We start from the raw sequence: 24267 nt of genomic DNA, 5'->3' as shown, positions 1-24267 counted from the left end.
AAAGTGATCTCCACTGTACACGTGTGTCGGATCAAAAATTATGAAGTCACTTGGTATCTAATTTTTCTTGAGTTAGAATAGCAGTCAGAAATTCCTCTTTCTGTTTTTCGAAATTATTTGGAAATTTACGCGCTGCTTTAGTTAATTTCCGTTGAAGATATCCCATGCGGCGTAGAAAGGATTGGACACAAGAATTACAAAGTGCAATGGAGCCTCCAAATTTACTTAATAACTACCGATCTTTAGCCACTATTGTCCGTCTTGCAGTAGCAAACAAAAAAGGACGGTCCACTATCCCACCAGCAAGTCGTAAGTTCCTTATATATTCTTGGACTTCGGCATCGTATTTTCCAAGAAGGGTATGCTGTCCTCTTTTTCCCCTTTGAAGCAAAGGTTCGGAATCGGAATCAGATGAATGACACATCTTTTGTAGCAAATATCCTTTTTTCATCGTTCTTATGGTGGATTCATTGATGTGCTTAGTCATGTTGACAGCGAAATGTGTATACATTAACACCATTTATAAGTAAACAATGCAGCTTTATCTATCACTCGAAACTCAATTATTAATAAGATGAATAGCGACGAACCTGTAGGCTAAAATACTTTTAAACAACTTACCTCAAAATATAAGCAAACTCCTTCTATATTAGGATGTTTTTGATGGACTTTGACACTGACTTCTATCATAAAAAAAGTGCTCATCTGTTTGTGACAAGCCCAAACTTGAAGTTGACAAAACATTCTAGCCAGTCTTGTGTCGCAAAGTCGCATATAATGACATCATATTTATATATCGATGTAATCATCGAAAATCAATACCTAAGTTTTTTAAGTGGGACGAAAGATACCAGTGTAGCAGTTTAACTCATAGATTGAAAATAAACTGACAACGTCATGGCTAAAAATAAAAAGACAAACGGACAAATAATAGTACAGGAGACACAACATAGAACACTAAAGACAAATCAACACGAACCCCACCAAAAACTTGGGGTGGTCTCAGGTGCTCCGGAAGTGTAAGCCGATCCTGCTTCACATGTGACACCCGTCGTGTTGCTTATGTGACTACAAATCCGGTAAATAGTCCAATTCGGTAGTCACATTCGTGAAAAGGGAAGGTTTTTGAAGTTATGACATAAGGAACATATACGATATCAATTTATAATTAAATGCGGTTCCTTCAACCAACATATTAAGTAATAAATCTCAAGACTTTACACCGTTGTTTAAATATCATTTATATGAAAGTATGTTGCCTATAATTAAGATGATAACTAACAGTGTTTCGGGATTTTTTACGTATGCTGTTAAAGCATGGGTCCCTTTTCCTTGATTTAACAAGATATTCTTTGATATTTATGGTAAATTTATATGCTATGATAGACACATGTGTGCAGATTTCACATTGTTTGTCTTTTTGCAGATTGCTCCAATGTTTTCTCATTACTGTACTAAGGTTTTTACCATTGTATTATATTTAGTAATGAGAGTGAGTGGAACATTCTTTGTTCTATTGGTCTTCAATAAAGTTGTTTTTCTGTTTGTGGTATTTTTAATGTTTCTTATCACATTCTCTGTTTTATTTTTACAGTATCCCCTTTTAACTAACTTATCTTTTAAGTCAGTAAAATGTCTATTTAATTCCGTGATGTCACTTTTATTTCTAATATTACGTATATGTTCACACACTGTTATACTTTTGGTTTTTTTGGATGTGCACATGTGATAGGTAAATATTGTAACATTTTAGTTTTTTTAATATGAGATTCAACATCAATGATGTTATTATTATGGAATCTTTCACCTTTGTACGTTTTTGGTATCTAAATAGGTTATAATAGATCTTGACACCTCAAATGTGAATTTAAGCAGAGGATAAATTTTGTTCGCTATGTATAAGCTGTAATCAATTCTGAAATGAATGCACGTTTGAGTTTAATTTTGTCTATTGAAATTCAATATATTATCGTGTTTAACATACTTTTAATTTCGCATTTGACGTTAGCTACTTTAAGTAGAGTATACCAGAACAATTCCTGAAAACCACTATAGAAACTTTACAAATTGTTTTTCATAAATAGATAATGAGTACACCATATCCGAGCAAGGTTCGCTTGATTAGCACGACTAATAAAATGGAACCTCCCTGAGAAGCTTCTTACGTAGCAAACAGCCAATGAAATAACAGCTTTAGAAATGGAATGTTCACATATGTGTTACTTTGTATATTTGTTTTAACCATACTAGTTGTAAACGATCTTTTTTTTAAATGGATTTCGTTAGTACTTAATAATTGCTCAAAAATATTTACCTCCTGATCTTCATTTATTTTTATTAATTCTTCTTCATCGTTAACCCCATCTTGGCCTATCATAGCTATCATTTCCCCATAATCAAGTTGCTCTTTCTCTTCTCTATCCAAGTCAGCCCATGGGGTTTGCTTACAAATTAAAGGAACACATACTTCAACAATCATCAATATGAATAAAATATTTAAACACACATAAAAGATGTAACAGTGCGACGTAATCTAAGAAATATTTTGATTTATTTACATGTTTTTCTAATTCTATACGACCTCAAACATTATCAAAGACAACTGCATTACCAATTTTAAAATGGTGACACTCTTGGAGTTATCAGTTACAAATACCATGGATATTAAAAAAAATCCTACCTGTAATTAAAAATATACGAGTGTAAATGAATATATTTGATGTGTCTTACATGGAAATCTGTATCAAAATGCTAATGTGTAACTTGTGAACAAAAAGTACATTATTTATTTAGTGATTATAGCTACACGTTGAATTTCAAACTTTTCGTCATGCATAGACTTTCCAAATTTTACATTTTACCATCTTATAACAGAACAAAAATAGAATACAGCTACTTTTGATTTAATGTCACATAAAAGTAATCTGGAGTAACCTTTACGAGTTTCTACAATTTAATAACTTCATCGAAACCTTTAAACAAAATATACTTGTAATTTCTGGTCTCTTACCTAGTAAACTTATACAAATAAAATAGAATTACGACATGTCGTTCCGTAAACCACTATAGAAACTTTATAAATTTGTTTTCATAAATAGATAATGAGTACACCATATCCGAGCAAGGTTCGCTTGATTAGCACGACTAATAAAATGGAACCTCCCTGAGAAGCTTCTTACGTAGCAAACAGCCAATGAAATAAAAGCTTTAGAAATGGAATGCTCCTCTCCGACGTATCCGATGTATCAATAAAGTCAACTGTTTACCTCAACCAATCAAATTATGTACATTGCAAGTGTAGTAAAATTTGAATATTCCCAGAACATATTTGACGTATATATTCAAATCTCTTAAATATTAGCAGCTGTTTGAAAAAATCAATATGAACTGCTCTGAATAGGAATTCCACATTTTGACCCTTGTTTTGATTTGTGACATAAAACAATTCACAAATTTATCACGTGAAACATAAAACAAGAATGATAGAATATCATTCAATGGATACCTAAAATAGAGTATTCCAGAGAGGTTTCTGTAAACAGCCATACATTTGGTGGTAGAAATCAGAAAGGTGGCACCGACTGCCAAAGATGGGCCCGCTCCAGTCATGCTTTCGTGATTCCATATATAACCAACAATATGTTACCCCTGAAAAGCCTCTGTACTTATAAATCAGTTAAAGATCAAAGTCCGCTTGATTAGAACGACAGATAAAATGGAACCTGCCTGTGAAGTTTCTATATGTATCGAACAGTCAGTGAACTAACATCATCGCAAATCGAATGTTCTTCCAACGTATCCGACGAATCTAAAAGGTTTACTATTGACCTTAACCAATCAAATCAAGTGTGTTATTAGCACATGGAGTGAAATTGAATACTTCCCAAATATGTTGACGTACATGTATCATAAATCTTTGAAATCTATGTAGAACATGTAGAAGGCGGAGCTTTTAAAATAACATGAATTACTTGGATATGAATAATTATATATGCTTAAGACGTTCAACAAATTAGCCAAATGTTATTTTTATAATCAAACACGCCTACCCTGTTATGATGACTCATTAAAAGCGATTTCGCTTGACCCATATTGTTTGCTTTCATTTGCTATGAAATTTGAATGTCAAATATATAAAAATCTAGTTTTAAAATATAATAATAATGGAATTTGAAGCGAGATGATATTTTTTTAGTTTCTGTATTAAACATTTAAAGGACAAAAAAATCGACCTGAACACGCTTTGAATTCAACAGGCGTGCTTGACTTTACACTTGATTCCCGAAGTTATATTTTGTTCTGATTAATAACTTTGAAAATCATTCTTCGGTACCCATTTTAACTGTACCGCACGTATATGCATACTTTGATACGTATACGTATCTAAATTACTCAGTTCTGCAACACCTCTACTAAGATCGAGAGGATAATCCAATTTAATTCAACTTTTTTTCGTGATCGCACAAATTTTGAATGATCATACACATCATATGTCATATAAGTATATTTTCACATCAAAAAAGGATATTTGAAAATGATAAAAGGATTCATACACATCATATAAGTATATTTGCACATCATATATAAGTATATTTGCATATCATTTAGAATGTTTACACATCATATAAGGATATTTACTCACATCATTAAGATACAATTTAACATTATATAAAGGTAAATGCACATCATTTAGTTAAAATGGTCTTAATAAGAGAGTTAATGCATTTCTTAAAAATGTGCCCATGCAACAATTATAATTGTGATGAATATATTAAAGAAGCAGCTGAAATACTGAATGCAGATACAACCTTACTATACCGTTGTAACAGTCACGAAACGAACGGTTCGGCAAACTAAGGGAAATATCTTTCATTGATACCAACAAACAAACAAAGAACAAACAAAAATATGTATGTTAAATTAAAATAGATTACAGTAAATAAACAAGTAATAATGTGTTCACATATGTGTTACTTTGTATATTTGTTTTAACCATACTAATTGTAAACGATCTTTTTTTAAATGGATTTCGTTAGTATTTAATAAGTGCTCAAATATATTTACCTCCTGATCTTCATTTATTTTTATTAATTCTTCTTCATCGTTAACCCCATCTTGGCCTATCATAGCTATCATTTCCCCATAATCCAGTTGCTCTTTCTCTTCTCTATCCAAGTCAGCCCATGGGGTTTGCTTACAAATTAATGGAACACATAATTCAACAATCATCAATATGAATAAAATATTTAAACACACATAAAAGGTGTAACAGTGCGACGTAATCTAATAAATATTTTCATTTATTTACATTTTTTTCTAATTTTATACGACCTCAAACATTATCAAAGACAAATGCATTACCAATTTTAAAATGGTGACACTCTTGGAGTTATCAGTTATAAATACCATGGATATTAAAAAAAATCCTACGTGTAATTCAAAATATACGAGTGTAAATGAATATATCTGATGTGTCTCACATGGAAATCTGTATCAAAATGCTAATGTGTAACTTGTGAACAGAAAGTACATTGTTCATTTAATGATTATAGCTACACGTTGAATTTCAAACTTTTCGTCATGCATAGACTTTCCAAATTTTACATTTTACCATCTTATGACAGAACAAAAATAGAATACAGCTACTTATGATTTAATTTCACATAAAAGTAATCTGGAGTAACCTTTACGAGTTTCTACAATTCAATAACTTCATCGAAACCTTTAAATAAAATATACTTGTAATTTCTGGTATCTCACATAGTAAACTTATACAAATAAAATAGAATTACGACATGTCGTTCCATCATTGTATGTGAAGTGTCATCCGTTTCGAAATGGTTGTATTATGCTCTGGAATTTTTATTTTTATTGTATATGATAAAATCCTTTGCGAACAGCACATGCTATATCAGGTTCTGTGAGAAATATCACGGAAATACCGTTATTGAACACAATTAAAGTAAAAACGTCCGAATCTAATTAGCTTTAACAAAAAAAAGTATTGATTTCAAATTTTGAAGTCTTATCTCAAATTATGAAAAAGCATTTATGATCAAAATATTCCATTTAATTCAATAGGAAACTGAAACCATGCAATTGACTTTTTGGCAGAGAGAAATCACAGGGAATGTCAGTCCAACAAAAGTGGCCCTGCATGAACGTACATTTTTTCTGTTTAGTTATAAGGAATGTAACAGGACCATTGTGTATCTTGATTTGTATTGATTCCATAAAAGAATGCATGTGTAAACAACATAACAGAAGTATGGGATAGTTGTCGAACAACGGCAAGTCTTATGTATGGCTCTGAATTATCTTCCCTAAATTAAAACATTGACCAAATACAAAAACTTATTTAACAAAACACATTATTCCGTATAAATTATTATCCAACAGCACATAAATGTTACATTTTCAACATTAAACTACCCTGGTGCTTCTTTTTTTTTCTACAGATGTTTTGAAGAGTTCAAATGCTTTAATAAGATTAAGGTTGTGTATTGTATCTAACAAAATCCCAAATACTTTAGTTTCAAGTGAAAATTGATGTAATGAAAAGTGATGTTTATAATCGTTGAACTCTTTTGTAACACCATTGTATCATTCTTGCGGTTTAGAATTAAGAAAATGCAAAGAAGGCTAGTCTTCTCCTTTCAATAAATACAATGATAAACATGATACCTGTATATTTTGTTCCGTTTGTAGTGGAGTCTTTTCAGGTGGATCTTCATCCCTATAATGTCAAATATTGAAACGTTTAATCCTATAATAAACATTATTTGATATTAAAAAGAAGTGATATTCACCGCGCTATCCATCACATGATTTAAGTGTATAACTATGGTAGAATGTTTGAAGCGCAATTGGTTTTGATAAATAGCTGCATCATTTTTGTCTTTCTTTGAATATTCTTAATTTATCTTACAATACATGTCTTTTAGTGAAGTTAAAATGAGGTTCAATTGTCTTTTGTAAAACTGATATTCACTATGGCTGTTGTTTGCATATATAGAAAATGTGTTTACATTTGTATTTCAAACGCTTTGAACATAACAGATAATCATTGCTGCATTTGATATTCTATTGAGGAAAATGAAAAGATATTAGTAAGACTGATAAACGCTTGGGTGTAGAGTAATTCCAAAGGAATACAACGAAATTACTTTTTAATAACATAAATGATTGCTTTCTTTAATATCTATTTAAATGTATTTTTTAACACTTTAGAACATTTGTATTTTATAATTCCATAAAGTGGTACTATTCTAGTAGGTTCCCTATATGGTTTGAATTTTGAACAAAACAACATTTTTAAAAGTATGAAAATGAAATTCAAAATGCTAAAAAGCTAAATATTTGAATAGTGTTACAAGTGTTTGGTGTTCAATTGATTTTGGTAAACAGTTGTCATGAATTACATTTTCCTTCTTTATGAAAACGAAATAAAACTAATATTGCTGTTTGTTTCAATAAATTCATTTTTTTTTAATAGTCAGTTTTTTACCTTCCCCTTGCAGCACCAATTTACTGAAGTGTAACATGGTTTTGGAAAATTATAACATCAAATACAACTGTAAAGATCTCTCTCTCTCTCTCTCTCTCTCTCTCTCTCTCTCTCTCTCTCTCTCTCTCTCTCTCTCTCTCTCTCTCTCTCTCTCTCTCTCTCTCTCTCTCTCTCTCTCTCTCTCTCTCTCTCTCTCTCTCATATAAGTAATAACATGTACCGTTCATACATTGCACGATGTTTGCCCAAATATAGGAGTAAAAAATATTGTATCAATAATTTCCATAGAGGCCCACAGTTTTTGAAGTGAAAAAACGCTTTTCTATTTTCTTTGCCATATACTGTTCTATATTATAAGAGTAATTCCTCTATTTTTAATTCAAGTGCATAAAAAAAAAACTTTTTCAGTTTGCAATATTGATATGCAGCTTATACTCCCATTTGTGAAAATATTACTACCGAAGGATGTGCATGTTTCACAAAAAGACTATTGTGTAAAGTCAACAATGTGACGGAGGTTTTGCACACCAGCAATTCACCATCTATTATATGATGGGAAATCTACAACTTGTGCAAAATTTCAAATTTATATACTTCAACCTAACAAATTGTGCTATTCTCCGTGTCCTCAAACTAGACATAAGGACACCTGAATGGTTTGAAATCTATTTTTGTTTTCTCCTGATACCAAATTATATCTTAAAAACAAATTGTGTTCTTTTAATGTTTTATGTAATAATTTGCAGAAACGAAAACATAACAGAAAAATGCTAAAAGAAAGACTTCGTACATGCATCATTTTTTTTAGGCAGTTCATAAAACACAGGTAACGAACTGTACAAATCATAATGAGTACAACATTACAATTTGTACACAACATATATATCAAAAACTTCTGTGCACGATTTTTATCATTTTTTACAAATCCAAATGGTATAATCTTAATGTGTTTCCTCTCGGTTTGATATGGTTTGAAAAAAGGGCAAATAGGTAATTGTCGTGTTTAAAGCCATAATTTACCGATTGTCACCTTTAAATCAATAAATAACACAGAAACATGGATATTGAGCACGCATATAACATGTACAATAAGATAATAGTTTTTTAAGATGACAGATTCATGCGTAAAGTGATCACTAGGTTTTTACGAGAAAGGTGACGCTGAGTTCACAGCATACGGAAAACATATTCGCGAATTGTTTACTGGAAAAAAACTATTAAATTAAAGTAAATTTCTTCTAAATTTATAAAAAAAATTGTAGTATTTTCTTGAGGACAAATTATATGTAAATAAGTTGAAATATAAAAACTAGCCATTTAGTAAAAAAAAAACATCATTTTTTCCCATTTGACGTTAAAACATAAAACGATTACTACGAACAAAGTGCGAATCGGACACACGATTTATTTGTTTAACAGGTACCGGTACCATGTGGTAACGTCTGCCTTCATTCTGCTTCCCATGTTCATCGTCGTTCATCAGCGAAGTGTTGCATTACATTAATATTCAAGCAATATTATCAGACTTACAATACATCAACTTGTAAATCAACCTCGAAACCTAAATTATTTGATTGATTGATTGTTTGTTGTTAAACGGACAGTTGAAAATATGAAATGCATGTTCGGACGAAAAATCAAAATTTATCAATTCTATTGTAATACTCTAGTTTATGGAGCAGGTTCAAGATTTGTACTTTGTACACATGGTGAGGTTTGGGTTGTTTATAGGCCTTCGAATGGCGGCATGATATATCATTCATTCGAAGCATTATTTCTGTTTTCATGTTAATGGTAGCTGAAAATAATGTTAGGAAGAATACGAGCAGCACCAGAGGTCAATTTTGATAACCAATGACGAATGAGGATATATCTTTGAAAAAAGAAATGCATAAACGTAACAAAAACAAGACTTACAACGAGCATTATCAATCAATTCAATTAGTGTTAAAGGAGACAACCGAAAACATGTGAAAAATAATGTGATATAAGTATTGACAGTGTTAAAATTAATTTGAAAGTGATTTTTTTCTCAAGAAACCGTTTTGATGAGTGACATTGTATTTCTCAGTTTTTCTTTAGTTATATTTTTGCTCTCATGAGAAAAAATGGCGGAATTGATAGTTTTATTTTTTAAAGATTTGACTGTCTTTACCTGTATGAAACCATTATGATACCTTCAGCTGTCCAAGAAAGAGGAGAGTTATTCTTTAGAATTTTGGACAGTTAAAAGTAACATTATGGTTTATTACAGGTACCTGATAATTCAATCACTGAAATAAAAAAGGATACAACAATAGAATGACGTCACTACAATGTTTTAATTATCCATACTAAAGAGAATGCATATAGTGTCAGAAATGTGGTGTCCTTGGACATTGATGAGTTCATTAACGGATTTCCTAACGAATGCTTTCTCTTCTAATTTACAAAAACTGCAACTTCTCTATTGTTCCAATAAGATCCCTAACTGAGGTCTGTCATTTATTCTCTAATTAACATTCTTTCTATTAATTGAAGTCACATTAATTTCGCAATGTTTGCCATTTACACAGTTTTCTAAAGACTGGATCTCTAACTGAAGTCTTTTGAGTATCTCTTTTTTTTCTTAAATAAACATCAACACAATGATTCTCTCTCACGTTTACACTGTTAAGAAATCGCACATCCAGATGAATGTACAATTTGATGTGTTGCAGCTTGATTGGCCTAAATACTACAACATAAAAAAATATTTTTTTGTAATCAATTTGGAGGATAATTATGTACTAGTTATTTACAAAAACTGTCAAACAAAAAATTAAATTTTTGCCAAAATTGAGTAGTTGAGATGCAATCTCAAACTTAAATGACACTTTATAAGTATAATTTAAGAAAAAAAGAATTTACAATAATGAAGAATACAAAACTATGAATACGTGTATTTGTTTTTATTACAGTAAAACAAAATATCTAGTCCATATTGTCTACTCTGTCAATCAACAGTTATTGTATATTTTTTTTCACAAAGCATGTACATTTAGGATCGGTGATACAATTTGGTGCAGTCTGATACAGGTGAAATACACATTTTCTAGTCACGTTTGACAAAAGATCAAAAGTTACTGATAAACATATTTTATCAACCATGAGTGACTGTTCAGTATATCAAATGGTAAACTTTATGATTAAACAATAGTTCAATCAATTGTTTCCTTAGATCATGATACACAAAATGTTCCTATTCGACATGCCCTCGTTTTTTGGATGCTATCTTGCTCCTTCGTCTTAATTTGCAATGATTTGAATAATGTTATGAGTAGACATAACTTAATTATGAAAAAAATAATTGATAACCAAAAACAATCGAATACCTTACATATATTCAAGGAATTACTAGTATGCATGTACATGTACAAAAACTGAATAATCAAAGGGAATAGAAAAGGCAAAAGCAATGATAATGAAGGAACGAAGGTCCACAGCACATAGAGAGAGTACTACAGAATTTATTCTGTTTGTTAGTACTCATAACCCAAACAATCCTGACATATTCAAAGTCATAAAAACAAATTTGCCGGTTTTACAAAAAAAAAATCAATAAAAAAGCTTTTCCCAACAGAAAAATTCCTGAAAAGTAAAAGACAGCCTTTAAAAAGATTTAAACAAGGTCTAAATTTTAAGACCCAACTCGAATAAAATACAACGTTTTAAATTGTAATGACCCTAGATGTGGTCTTTGTGAATATATGAAAACCAGGCCGCAAATAACATTACTCAACGGCAAAACAATTGTTTCAAATACAGACATTTATTGCAAAACGGTAAACCTAATTTACTGTATTGTATGCAGCACTTGCAAGGAATTTTACATCGGACAGACTGGTAATTCAATCTGTCAAATAGTCCGTATTTACAGACAAAATATACGAGATCCAACCATACGAATGCAAGGTGTAAGCGAACATTTCGAAACGTGCAGTAGGGGAAAATTTACCGTATTTCCATTCTATAAAATGAACGAATATAGTAAATATAAAAGACTGGCAAAGGAAGCACTCTTTATAAAGATCTTTCAATTAAAATTAAACAGATCTACGTAAACACATTTGATTTATCTCCCCTTACCATTATTGTAACGTAACGAGCGTTACCAATAGTAGTGTTGTCAAGGAAATTGTTAACACGTCTCCTGAAGATTGCCAGAAGGCATGCAAGAGCTAGTGACAACATTTAAGCGAACTGGTATTATTTGATGTGAAATGTAGTCTGCGAATTTTTGAATTATAATATATACATATACAAACTTGTGACACTTGAAGAAGGCCATTTGTTGAGCCGAAATATTTGTCTACACGATTTAATAACAACATTTTCGTATTATAACATCTTATATCAGTACAGTTGTGCAAATCCTTAGACTGAGTTGTATATATATATCGTCAAAATGATTTTCTCCGGAGGAAGAAAGAAGAATTATTCATAAACATTCTCAACCCGGGATTAAATGATAAATGATATTCTAATTTTAACGTAACATTTTAAAGTCTTAAAATGACATTAGTAGTCTCCCTTGTATTTGTTAACGTCATACTACTGTTAACGTCAATCAATTGTTTTATTTATATACAAGTCACATTACCTGAAGATCTGCGGAAGCAGTGAAAGTACTAGTAAAAAAGTGATGCATTGAAATTTTAATAATTTTCTTTTCTTATATATATATATATATATATATATATATATACAACTCGTCTAAACATCAACCCAACAATGTTAGATCTGTAAATTTGCTTTCATATATATATATATATATATAAATTTGCTTTCAAGTCTAAATTGAAAACTAAGTTAAAAGTTAAAACCTGATTCCGTTGGATAAAAACCGCAAATCTGGTGTACCAAAAAAAAAATTATGTTTGTGGCAGAACATCTTGGCCACAAGTTTATTGTGTTCTGTTTAGTATTTAATTTATATTAAAATCCATTTTGTTACATCTTGCAATCAATTTTATTTAGCAATCGCCAATGGCAGTCCGCAGGGTTAAAGAACAACAGGTGTTCGACCTGTTAATCAAATGCGTTTTGTTTAAATATACAAAATATAACCGATCAAGAGAAACCTTATTTTAAGATATGTATGGCTAGTATGCCCAACAGTAAAGTAACTTGCAACCAGGACCGCTCAACATCGATTGATAAAATAATGCCTTTGTTACTTGATTTGTATATTACAGGTTAGATACATTTGTAAATGAAGAACGCCTAATACTGGTTGTTATACAAATTTATCCGTAAACTGTCTTTTATAAATCGAAACGATGGGGGTAACACTAATTACGCGATTTGAATGCGCAATTGAAAAAATATATCAATTTGTGTAAGGCGTATATATGTTATATAAAATCTTGGAGTTCTGGACCGTTTGGAAATATAGCAACAATCTTTAAAAAAAAATAGTTCATCAGATAAAATCGATTAACAATTGCAATAATAATTAAACATATATTGCATCAATTAATCATGATAAATGAAAGCAATAATGGTTTACAGACAGTAAATATATCAAGGCAACAGTAGTATACCGCTTTTTGAAATTCATAAATCGATTGAGAAAAAAAACAAATCCGGGTTACAAACTAAAATTGATGGAACACATCAAATATAAGTAGGGAACTTTGACACAACAGAAACACATCACTTAAATGAAAAACACACAGAAACGAATAATAATATAACAATGGCCATTTTCCTGACTTGGTACAGGATATTTAAAAAAAAATGTTGGGTTGACCCTGGTTTTGTGGCTTGCTAAACTTCCCGCAATTTATGGCAATTTAAATAATAACATTTAAATGACAACATTACATGACAAGACTATACCTTATACCTGTATACCTTTAACGTCGGGTCGTTACATAAGACAAAGGCTTCTACTGACCCCTCATCTTGGATTGTTGTATATGATTTCTCATCTCATATGTTATATTAATATATAATATATTAAACTTATCAAAAAATACTTATAATACAAACAAATGAGAGAACTCATAGGACAGAGAAACACACGCCTGATAGCTATCAAAAGATATCAGGTTTATAATTTTATACACCAGACGCGCGTTTCGCTATAACAAAGCTATGAAACAAATATATTATATAAATTTAGTTGACCCTGACTTAATCTAATAATTGAACTAAATAAGTAATTAACTAGTTACTATAATGGTTCCGATAAAATTCAGAGTTTACATATTACCACTGATTCTTTTTCTGCATCAATTAAGAGTGCCAGCATGTCCTCAATTTATTTAAATAACTGAATCGTCACCAAAAATTGTTAGTATCATATCTGAGACTGGCTTGTATAACAAAAAGATTTCACAAATTAATCAAACTTAACCATATTTGCACTTATATAATGAAAGATAATAACAATCTAAACCAAGGAGCAAACAAAGACTCACAAAACCAAAGAACATTTACATCAACAGTTATAAATAATAAATAAGAAACAACACGAACTCCACTAAAAACCGGGAGTGAAATCAGGTGCTCTGGAAGGGTAAGCATTTCCTGCACCGTATACGGCACCCGTCGTGTTTTTTCTTTGCAAAGTTCGGTAATAATTGAATGTTATTATGACTGAGAAAGAATATCATTTATGATTTCTGACACTCTTTTGTCATAATGGCCAATCAGCTCATGATGGCGACCGTAAAATGTATTGAGTGATGACCTTAATTTGATTTATAGCCCTGTGGAAGCAACTTTTGAGAAAGCAGTATTCCTCGTTCAACAAAACTAAGTACTTTGAGATAGCTCTACCGAAACGTATCAATTGAGACACATATACTACATATGCTGGTGCCGCTGCGATGTTGCTACACAGAAATGGAATGTTGACTATAAGAAAATTAAGATCATCGCGTTTGTCATAAATTTTGGTATTTTAACTACCATCAGTAGTCATTTCGAGAAAAAGGTCTAAATATGAAACAGATTTATCTGTGTCGGTAGTATTTTTTATTTCAAGTTCACTTGGATATATTAAATGTAAGTGATCACTGAATCTATTGTTATTAAGAGACAGTACATCATCAATATACCGAAAGGTGAAATTAAAAGACTTGGTTAATTTCTTTTCTCCTTTCTGTACAAGCCCTTGGATAAATTCTACTTCATTGGAATACTAAAACAACTTGCAAGTAGAGGAGCGCAAATTACAAAGCCACATAGTAAATGAGTATATGTACGGATTGTTTAAGTGATGGCAATAACAGATGGATTTTATAATGCAAAAGACACCAATACTATAATACAGGCCTCCTCTTCATATTCAAAATACTGACGCCTCGTTAAAAAAATCTGCAGTTTTGGTATCTATGATTGGCTCGTATAACAAAACTAGAGGCTTTAAAGAGCCTGTGTCGCTCACCTTGGTTTGTGTGCATATTAAATATTAAACAAAGGAAACATGACAAAATTGTGTTTTAGTGTTGGTGCTGTGTTTGTAAATCTTACTTCACTGGACATTCTTGCTGCTTACGGTTATCTCTATTTATAATTAATGTTGCCCAGAAGTGACAGTAGAAAATAATTTGTAAACATTTACACAAAAAATTACAAAAATTGTTAAATAAAGGCAACAGTACTATACCGATGTTCAAAACTCATAAATCGATAGACAAAAACAAATCCGGGTCATAAACCAAAACCGAGGGAAATGCATTAAATACAAGAAAATGACGACACAACATTAAAATGTAACACACACAGAAACGTACTAAGCATTTGACAAAATCATATGATGTGAACAACAAATATAACATTTAAATTCAATACATGAATTTGGGATAGAAAAGTACCGTGACACGTCTTATAATAATGTGAATTCACACTCAAATGATTATACGAGGAAACAAACGACACAAAAGAAACACAACTTTTAAATGTAACACACACAGAAAAGAACTATCATATAACATTGACCATAATCCTGACTTGGTACAGGACATTTTTAAAAAAATAAAAAAATGGTGGGTTGAACCTGGTTTTGTGGCATGCCGAACCTCCCTCTTTTATGGCCATGTGAAATATAACATTAAAATGACAACACAACATTACAGGACTACAATACAAATAAATAGGAGAACACAATAGACAAAGAAACACGAATAATAGCTAACAAAAGGCAACAGGTTTAAAATTTAATACGCCAGAAGTGTATTTTGTCCACACAAGACTTACTTGTGACGCCAAGATTCAAAAGTTTGAAAGCCGAAACAAGTACAAAGTTGAACAGCATCGAGGACCAAAATTTCAAAAAAGTTGTGCCAAAAACGGCCAGGGTTTTCTGTTAGGTACCAGAACATCCCTATTATTTAGAATAATTTATACTTTTGTAAACGGTAAATTTTATAAAATGACTATATAAAAGATATACATGATCAAACTGAAGTATTAACTAATTACAGGAAACAACCGAAAAATTGACTATAAAGGGTAATTACTCCTTTAGGAGTAAAATAACCATTTTTGTCATGTGGACTTATTTATAGTTCTTACTTTGCTGTACATTATTACTGTTTACAGTTTATCTCTATCTATAATAATATTCAAGATAATAACCAAAAGCTGCAAAAATTTTTAAAATTACCAATTTAGGGGCAGCAACTCAACCAAAAAAATGTCCGATTGGTCTGAAAGGTCTAAATGCTTTGGTTTCATAGATATGAACCAAAAACTGCATGTTACCTTTAGTACTATTTGTAGCCATGTCGGCCATCTTGGTTCATGGGCGGGGTCATCAGACACATTTTTAAACTAAATACCCCATTAATAATTGTGGTAGAGTTTAGTTAAATTTGGCCAAGTAGTTTTAGAAAAGAAGATTTTTTAAAAAGATAACTAAAATTATAGAAAAATGGTTAAAAATGACAATAAAGGGCAATAACCCCTTAAGGAGTCACTTAACAATTTTGGCCGTGTTTAACTTATTTGTAGATCCTCCTTTGTTGTACATTATTGATGTTTAAAGTTTATCTCTATCTATAATAGTATTCAAGATAATAACCAAAAACTGCAAAATTTCATTAAAATCACTAATTCGGGGGCAGCAACCCAACAACGGGTTGTCTGATTTGTCTGAAAATTTCAGGGCAGATAGATCACCCGTTGGGCCAGGTGAGCAAAAAATTTGACCACATCAACCAAAAAAGAAAGTAGCACTATATAAAAAAAGCATGTTGCCGCATAATAAATCATTATTTTTTACCTCACGATTTATTATATATAAAAAATGACAGTAATATCAAACACAATTGCTACGTCATTATATAGTGCTTGCATGTTCTTTTTTACTCAAATTAATTATTCACAAAATTACCAAATCTCAGGCTGGATAGCATAAATAAAGCATTTACCAAAACTGACCATATTTGCACTTTATAAAGTAAATTCATTCTGCAAAACATTAAAGCAATTATGTGTTTTATGTAAGGAGGAATTATTTTGTTCCGTTGTATTTACACTTATAGTTGATGTATTTTACTCAGTTTATGGTTTGGTTTGAGTTGCATTGATAAATAACTATTGAACAGCGGTTGACAACAAATCAGTAGTTTTTATATTTCAAACTGGCTTGTATAACCAGAGTATTTGACCACATCAACCAAAACCAACCATATTTGTATAGTGCTATGACAATGTATATAGGTGCATAATAAATCAGTAATTATTTTAACGCCGGATGGATTATTTATTACAAATGACAGCAATCTTTGAACACAATTACTTCAAAACTTTGTCTGCATAAATTTATTGTGCCAGCATGTCTTCTTTTTCTAAATCAAAATATTAACTTGTTAAAAAACTGAGTAGTTTTGTTATATTTGTGTATTTAGTAAAATGTGTAAAAAAAACTATTTGACAGTATCACCTAAATTGATCAAATTTGAACTATATCATGACAATAATATAGCTGCAAAATGAATGTATTTTTTTTTATGTCATGATATATTATAATAATACAAATGGTAGCAATATTGAAACACAATGACTATAACATGCTTCCCGCATCTATGTCTGTCCTTTTTTATTATTAAAAATATTGACGCGCCACAAAAAATAATCACATTCAATATGCTGGCCCGTGTAACAAAACTATTTGACCGCATCAACAAACATTAAATATATTTGTACTTTATAATAAAAAGTATGACTTATATGAGTTGATATCAAAAGTGAAACGTTTACTGACTGACCGTATTTATGATCATTTTCACTTTCTTATGACAACGTTAAAGCCGCATAGCAGTCAGTATATTTTTTTAGTTCTTGATGGAATGTATCAAACAAATGACAGCAATACTTGTACACGGTGACTATAATGACTACACATTTTTGTCCACATCAATTTAGAGAGTCAGGATTTCATCTTTCAATGATTTTTAACCGTCACTGAAGTAGGTAGTTTCCTATTTCATAATGCTGTGTGTTATAAATCCAGTTTCCCGCGTCATCTAACACTGACATGACTGTTATATACTGACTTTATTTGTACTTGATAATAAAAAATTAATGCAGGTGTCATCTGGAAAGATTATACTGAATGAATGATAGTATATTAAGTTAGTTGACTGATTGTTTTGCTGGTAGCTTAATGTCCAGTGACAAATATTACATTCATGGTAATAGAGAGTTTACTTTTTCGGACGTTTCAGAAATCATTTATAATCGATAACTATGAATCTTCTGAAATTGGCGAGATAGTTCATAAACAACACGTTTCATATCCGGACACTATACGGACATCGTTTGAACATTTCACCGGAAACAGAATCCATTGAAAAACGAAGAAAAATGCATGTTATGCATACAATAATATCTAGAAAGAGACTACAAAAAAAATCTTGGAACGACCCAACGTAAACTATGATGTTGATATCAAGACAAATAAAAATAGTTTTCCAATGCGGTGGATACCCTTTTTATCTGCCTTTCAATTAAAAAGGGTCCTTCATTTTGTTATAGCTGACTGTATATATTTGGATCCAAAATGCTGAAATTTGATATCCATTATTATATGTATATTATAAGAAAATAAAAAATGAAAAAGATGAAAGGTGTATAAAATGTAAAAAGAGTCACTAACGAGTAAAGTTATTAAGTGTACTTGAAAAAGCAATACGATCATAGTTTACATAGAATAACATTAGTAGTAATCACTAATTGATTTATATTCATTATGCTTTAAGAATGTACTAAGGTGAGGTTTTGGAATACGTGTCGAATGTTCGGACTCCTTGGTGTTTTTACATACGATACAAGGTGAAATATTTTGCCCAATAACACCTGTTTATCTTTCAACATAAGACTTAATAACTCATAAAAGGTCATCTGACAAAATTCAAGCAGATTCTTGATTTTCCTTCTTTTGATTTGAGATCCTAATAATACAAATATAAGGTAAAATTCCGAGTAAGCCTTTCCCGCCATTATTTATAAATCAAATATCTTGAAAAGGAGCTCCATGACCTATCAACATTTTTAGCTTATTTTGATCCTTAATTAATATTCTTCCAGTTAAAATAATCAATTTTGAATGCTTGAGTTATTTAATTTTACTTTAGAACACATCCTCAAGCTACCAAGTTAATGATGCCCTCGGGGAATAATCCAAGAGCAGTAAAGTGTCTTCTATGGAGAAGCTTGACATCGACTTGATTGTAGTAAAAATTCAAATTACAAAACCTTGTGCAATCATCACGCATTACGATATCTCGGACGTTCGAAAATAAGATGTACTCGTCCTGGTTTGGAATGTTATATTTGCCACTTGACATTAAGCTACCAATAAAAACAATAAAGCGTCATTGTATACTGAGAGTCAGTCAGTGCACTATTCCCAGATGATACCTTCTCATACTTTTCATTGTAAAGTACATAAATAATCAGTCATTGATGTGTTGCATTTATTTATTTTTTCGTTTTTTATTAGCAAAAATTCGACTGTTTGTGTTCTTTTTTAAAATGTTTTACATTTTTTTATTTAGAGGCTTTTTAAAGCTGACTATGTGGTATGGGCTTTGCCGTATGTTGACCTATAGTTGTTAATGTTTGTGTCATTTGATCTCTTGCGTATCATTGGCAATAATACCACATTTTATTTTGATATGCATATCTGTTATCGATGTTGCCGTCAAACTTTGTTGTCAGCTAGCCTGATATATTTAAAGTGCTGATTTTTTTGTGATGCGTCAACATTTTGAATAAAAGAAATCATGCTTGCACTTTAAATTAATGCGGACAAAATTTTGTTCTTATTGTCTACCAGTATTGCTGTCATTTTTATTATACAATCCATCCTGACATAAAAATAAATTGTAATCTGTCATCATGATTATGCGTCCATATGAATTTAAAGTGCAAATACGACCAGTTTAGGTTGGTGCAGTTAAATGATTCTGTTATGTAAACTAGTCTGAGGTATCAAAACTACTGAATTTGTTTGACAAGCCAATATTTTGAATAAAGCGTGAACATCTTGGCACACTTAATTGATGAAGACAACATTTTGTAGTCATTGTGTTACAATATTATAGTCACCTTTATCAAACGACCAGTCCTGGCATAATAAGAATTAAAATTACTGATTTATGATACATTTATGTACATTTTCAAAATAAAGTGCAAATATTTTTCGTTATACAAGCCAGCCGGCCAGTCAAGACTATTATGACAATTGTTATGATATCAAAAAGAAGATGTGGTATGATAACCAATCAGACAACTCTCCACAAGATATCATATACCATAGAAATTATTAACTACAGGTCACCGTACGGCCTTCAACAATGAGCAAAGCCCATACCGCATAGTCCGCTATAAAAGGCCCAGAAATGACAATGTAAAACAGTTCAACCGAGAAAACTAACGGCCACTTAGAGAGCCGTGGTGTAGTGGTTAGTGCATCGGACTACTAACACAAAGGTTCCTGGTTCGATTCCCGTCTGGGATGAAAATTTCAGGAACTGCATTTTCGGCTCTCCCTAGACACCATTTGCGAGTATGATCTCGAAGAAACGATGATAGTCCGTCGGAAGGGGACGATATATGGCTGATCCGTGTTAAGAGAGAGCCATATCTCTTGCACGTTAAAGACATCCTTGTAGATTTCGAAAAAGAGCAGGCTTATCCCGCTACAAGGCAGCACTCGCACCCGCAAAGTGAAAAGGGATTAATATAAGTTGCAAAACTTGTTTCCCAATCCACTATAAATAAATATGTTTAAACGAAACTAACTAAAGGCCTTGTTCGTGTAGAAAAAATGAACTAAAAACAAATATGTAACACATAAATAAACAACAACTATTGAATTACAGGCTCCTGACTAGAGGGAGTAAATATTTCGAATAAAAAGAGTACACGAAATTGATGCAGACACTTTTTGGTAGTCATTGTGTTCCAAAACCTGTCTCACCTGTATTATACAATCAATCTTGACACAAAACAACTTTTTGATTTATTATTCTGATTTGTTGGCCATGTTAACTTTCACATTAAAGTGGAAACATGGGCAGTGTTAGTCGATGAAAGCACGTGATTTTCTTATACGAGCTTTCCTGAAGTATCGAAACTTCTGAATTTGTGTTTCAAAATATGGTCAGTTTTAATTGATGCTTCAAATAATTGTAATATACCAGAAAGCCAAGGTATCAAAACTAATAAAAGTTTGTTACGAGCCACTATTTTGTATTAAAAGATGGTATATTGACAATCTAAATTGATGCAGACAGAAACTTGAAGTCATGTGGTCCAATATTGCAGACTTTTGTATCATGCGATCCATCCTGACATAACAAAATACTGATTCACCATGCGATTATTATACTATCGATCTGTAAGTCTAATGTATTCAGCAGTTGTAATTAAACCTGTTTATTAATTTCGTCTACATTTTCAGGCATTTACTTAGATATAATATTTGAATAACCTAAATCAAATATGCTATAACAGGAGTTTTTATATATTAAGTCATAGAGAGTCATTATTGTGTCTTAAATTATTTGACAATCACATGTTGACAAATGACATGTAAAACTGATTTTGTAAAATATTATGATTTAGAGTTATTGTTAACAGCTTAACGTATATCCTTCGAGAAAGATATAGAATAAAAAACAAATATAATATATACGTGTTTAGTAGAGATTCGTTCAAGCGGCACTCCAATGATCATTTTATCTTATATGATATACACCGTACAAGTTCACGTAATAGTTAAGGGAAACAATGAAGTGGTGTTGTAAAAATAACAAGCAATGTGTATCTTAATGTTTAAGTTTCCTACAAACCTTAAATCAGGGTCTGTGTTTCCATCACGAGGACGTTGAAAAGACACTCTATCGTCTGTACTGAGGAACTCCGACTCCATATGCTGCTGTAATATGTGTCGTTTAGAATTATCTTTTGAATTAGAAATGTTTCTTGTGATATTCAAATGATGTATTCCTGCTTTTCCCCTTTCTAATTCGACAAGAAATGAAACATCACAACTCTTTACATTTCTATTATGTCCAAGTGAATTATTCATATGTTTAGTATTGACTCCTTTCGAAACGAATTCGCCTACAGTATTTTTATTGTCAGAAACATCATTTACATTTGTTGCTAAGATGTATTGTGTTTCATTCGAAAAGTTTTCAACGGACTCTTCCACATTTTCAGAATCTGTATCCTCCGAAATATTTTCTTCCTCACTGCTCGTTATAGTTTCTTCTTCGGAACTGTCTGCCCATTCGGAACCAGATTCTATCCCAGGTGTGATGCCTGTTATATCTTTTCTATAAATACTTTCAGCATTTTCAACAAACGTGTTGATGATATAATCTGAATGCATATATCTGAGATGTTTCCCTAATTGACTATAATGCGTAAATGTTAACGGACATATACTACAAGGAACGCGTGGTTGCTTTGCATGGATATAAAGATGACCTCTTAAACTGTACTTATTCTTAAAAGGGATAAGACAATATGAACACCAATGTTGTCTTTCCATGTTGCAATATGAATTGTTCCGTTTCTTGTAAGACCTAAAAAAAAATGTCATTGTAATGTACTCTCAATTTTCTTAGTATATATATGCATATACATTAAGTACATTAAAAGATATAATATGCATTTAAAAACTTTCAACCAACCGTGTCGACAGTGTTTTTGAAAAATAGACGGCGCTTGTGTGGTCGTGTTTGACATTTGACCAAAATTAATATCATATCTCAAAGGTTGCATTCCGTTCTACTCTAACTCTAAACACCAGAATGGTTGCATTTGAAGCACTCTTTTTTTATAAATTTATGCACATTTTACAGTTCTAGAGATATCCTAATTACGTTTGCTAAAACAGCGCATTATAAGCAAAAATTGGTAAAATAATTAATTGATTGATTTGGATTGATAAATATCTAGTTGCAAACATTTCATGCATTTTAAGGACAAGAACAAATCCACAATGCATACACTATGTTTAACCTGTTATAGAGACTGTCCGAGACGAAGATGGACGTGGCTGAGCACCTGCTCATCCCGCAAAGCCAAACGGACACCCTTCTCTGGCAAGGGCACCACGGGCAATCGGATAAAAATCTAAATGACTATATTTCTATTCATCTGTCACACGTAAGGTGATTTGGGAAATGCATGTGCTGGACTAGTACTTACTGTGAAAATATACTTAGCAAGGACATGATGAAAATGTAAATTTTGTCCTACAGTACTTTGCAAAAAAGGTTGTGTTCAAAAAGTGAGAAAAAACAGCTCGCCCTAAATAAATTATCCGTACTATCAACCTGTGTAAATGAATAGTCTACAGCAAAAAAAATCACTGGAACAAATACAGGGAATTATATCCCAATCATAGTACTATTCATTCAAAGCTACACAAAAGTTTATATTTCCCACATTATCATGACCTTCAAACGAACTTACACAATACCCTTTTTTATGGAACTAGGATTAGATGTCTGATTATATATTGTGCATGGATGCTACCTCATTGACTTATGAACATTGTATGGTTATTTGTACAACGAAAGTAATTAAAAATTACGGGCCTCGATATGTTTTCACAAAAAAACACGAAGGTATATTTTGCACATTACCAACTGGATAAATATGATGATATGATGATTAAATAATATTTCATCGAGATATATTTTGTCAGCATGTAATTTAAATGAACAAGCAGATATGATCTTTGCATTTTGCAATCTTACTTAAACGTTGTTTACTAAAACCCTATGACTTATATGTCTTTATTGATAACGGTTAAGGTTATCCTTATTAGGTATGACCCAGCGAACATGTTTGTTTATACCATTATTTTACTATATGTAACGTTATATAAAGTCAACATAAGTATACTCTGTTCAAAAGTCATCAATCGATTGAGAGAACACAAATCCGGATAACAAACTTAAACCGAGGGACACACATCAACTATCTAAGAGGAAAACAACAAAACAACAGACACACTGACGTGCAACAAAAGCAAATGCCAACATTCATATAAACGAATTATAATAGATAACAACTGCCATATTCCTAGGTACAGGATATTTACAGGATGTTTTGTCTACAAAAGACTCATCTATGACCCTCAATACTGTTAAAAAAAAGCCAACAAATGTATGAAGTTGAAGAGCACTGAGAACCACAAATTCCTAACATTTTGCAAAATACAAAACAAGTAATCGATACCTGATGTATAAAAGCTT

General features: G+C 31.4%; 1 protein-coding gene across 8 annotated transcripts in view; it reads right to left on the bottom strand.

Annotated features, from left to right (window-relative positions):
- LOC139528747 (mediator of RNA polymerase II transcription subunit 12-like) overlaps positions 1–24267 on the bottom strand; it is a 322630-nt gene that overhangs the window by 241932 nt on the left and 56431 nt on the right. For all 8 annotated transcript variants that reach the window (XM_071324926.1, XM_071325024.1, XM_071324954.1 and 5 more), the window contains exons 2-5: positions 21844–22584; positions 6685–6736; positions 5065–5193; positions 2315–2443 (exon numbers count right to left, since the gene is read on the bottom strand). In XM_071324926.1, coding sequence (XP_071181027.1) covers positions 2315–2443; positions 5065–5193; positions 6685–6736; positions 21844–22550 — 1017 coding nt within the window. In that variant the 5' untranslated portion in view covers positions 22551–22584. The remainder of the gene's footprint in view (positions 1–2314; positions 2444–5064; positions 5194–6684; positions 6737–21843; positions 22585–24267) is intronic.

The sequence above is a fragment of the Mytilus edulis genome, chromosome 1 (assembly GCF_963676685.1).
Source record: "Mytilus edulis chromosome 1, xbMytEdul2.2, whole genome shotgun sequence".
In the NCBI taxonomy this organism is placed as follows: domain Eukaryota; kingdom Metazoa; phylum Mollusca; class Bivalvia; order Mytilida; family Mytilidae; genus Mytilus; species Mytilus edulis.
Note: the sequence above shows the minus strand (reverse complement) of the source record. Positions and strands in the feature narration are given on the sequence as shown.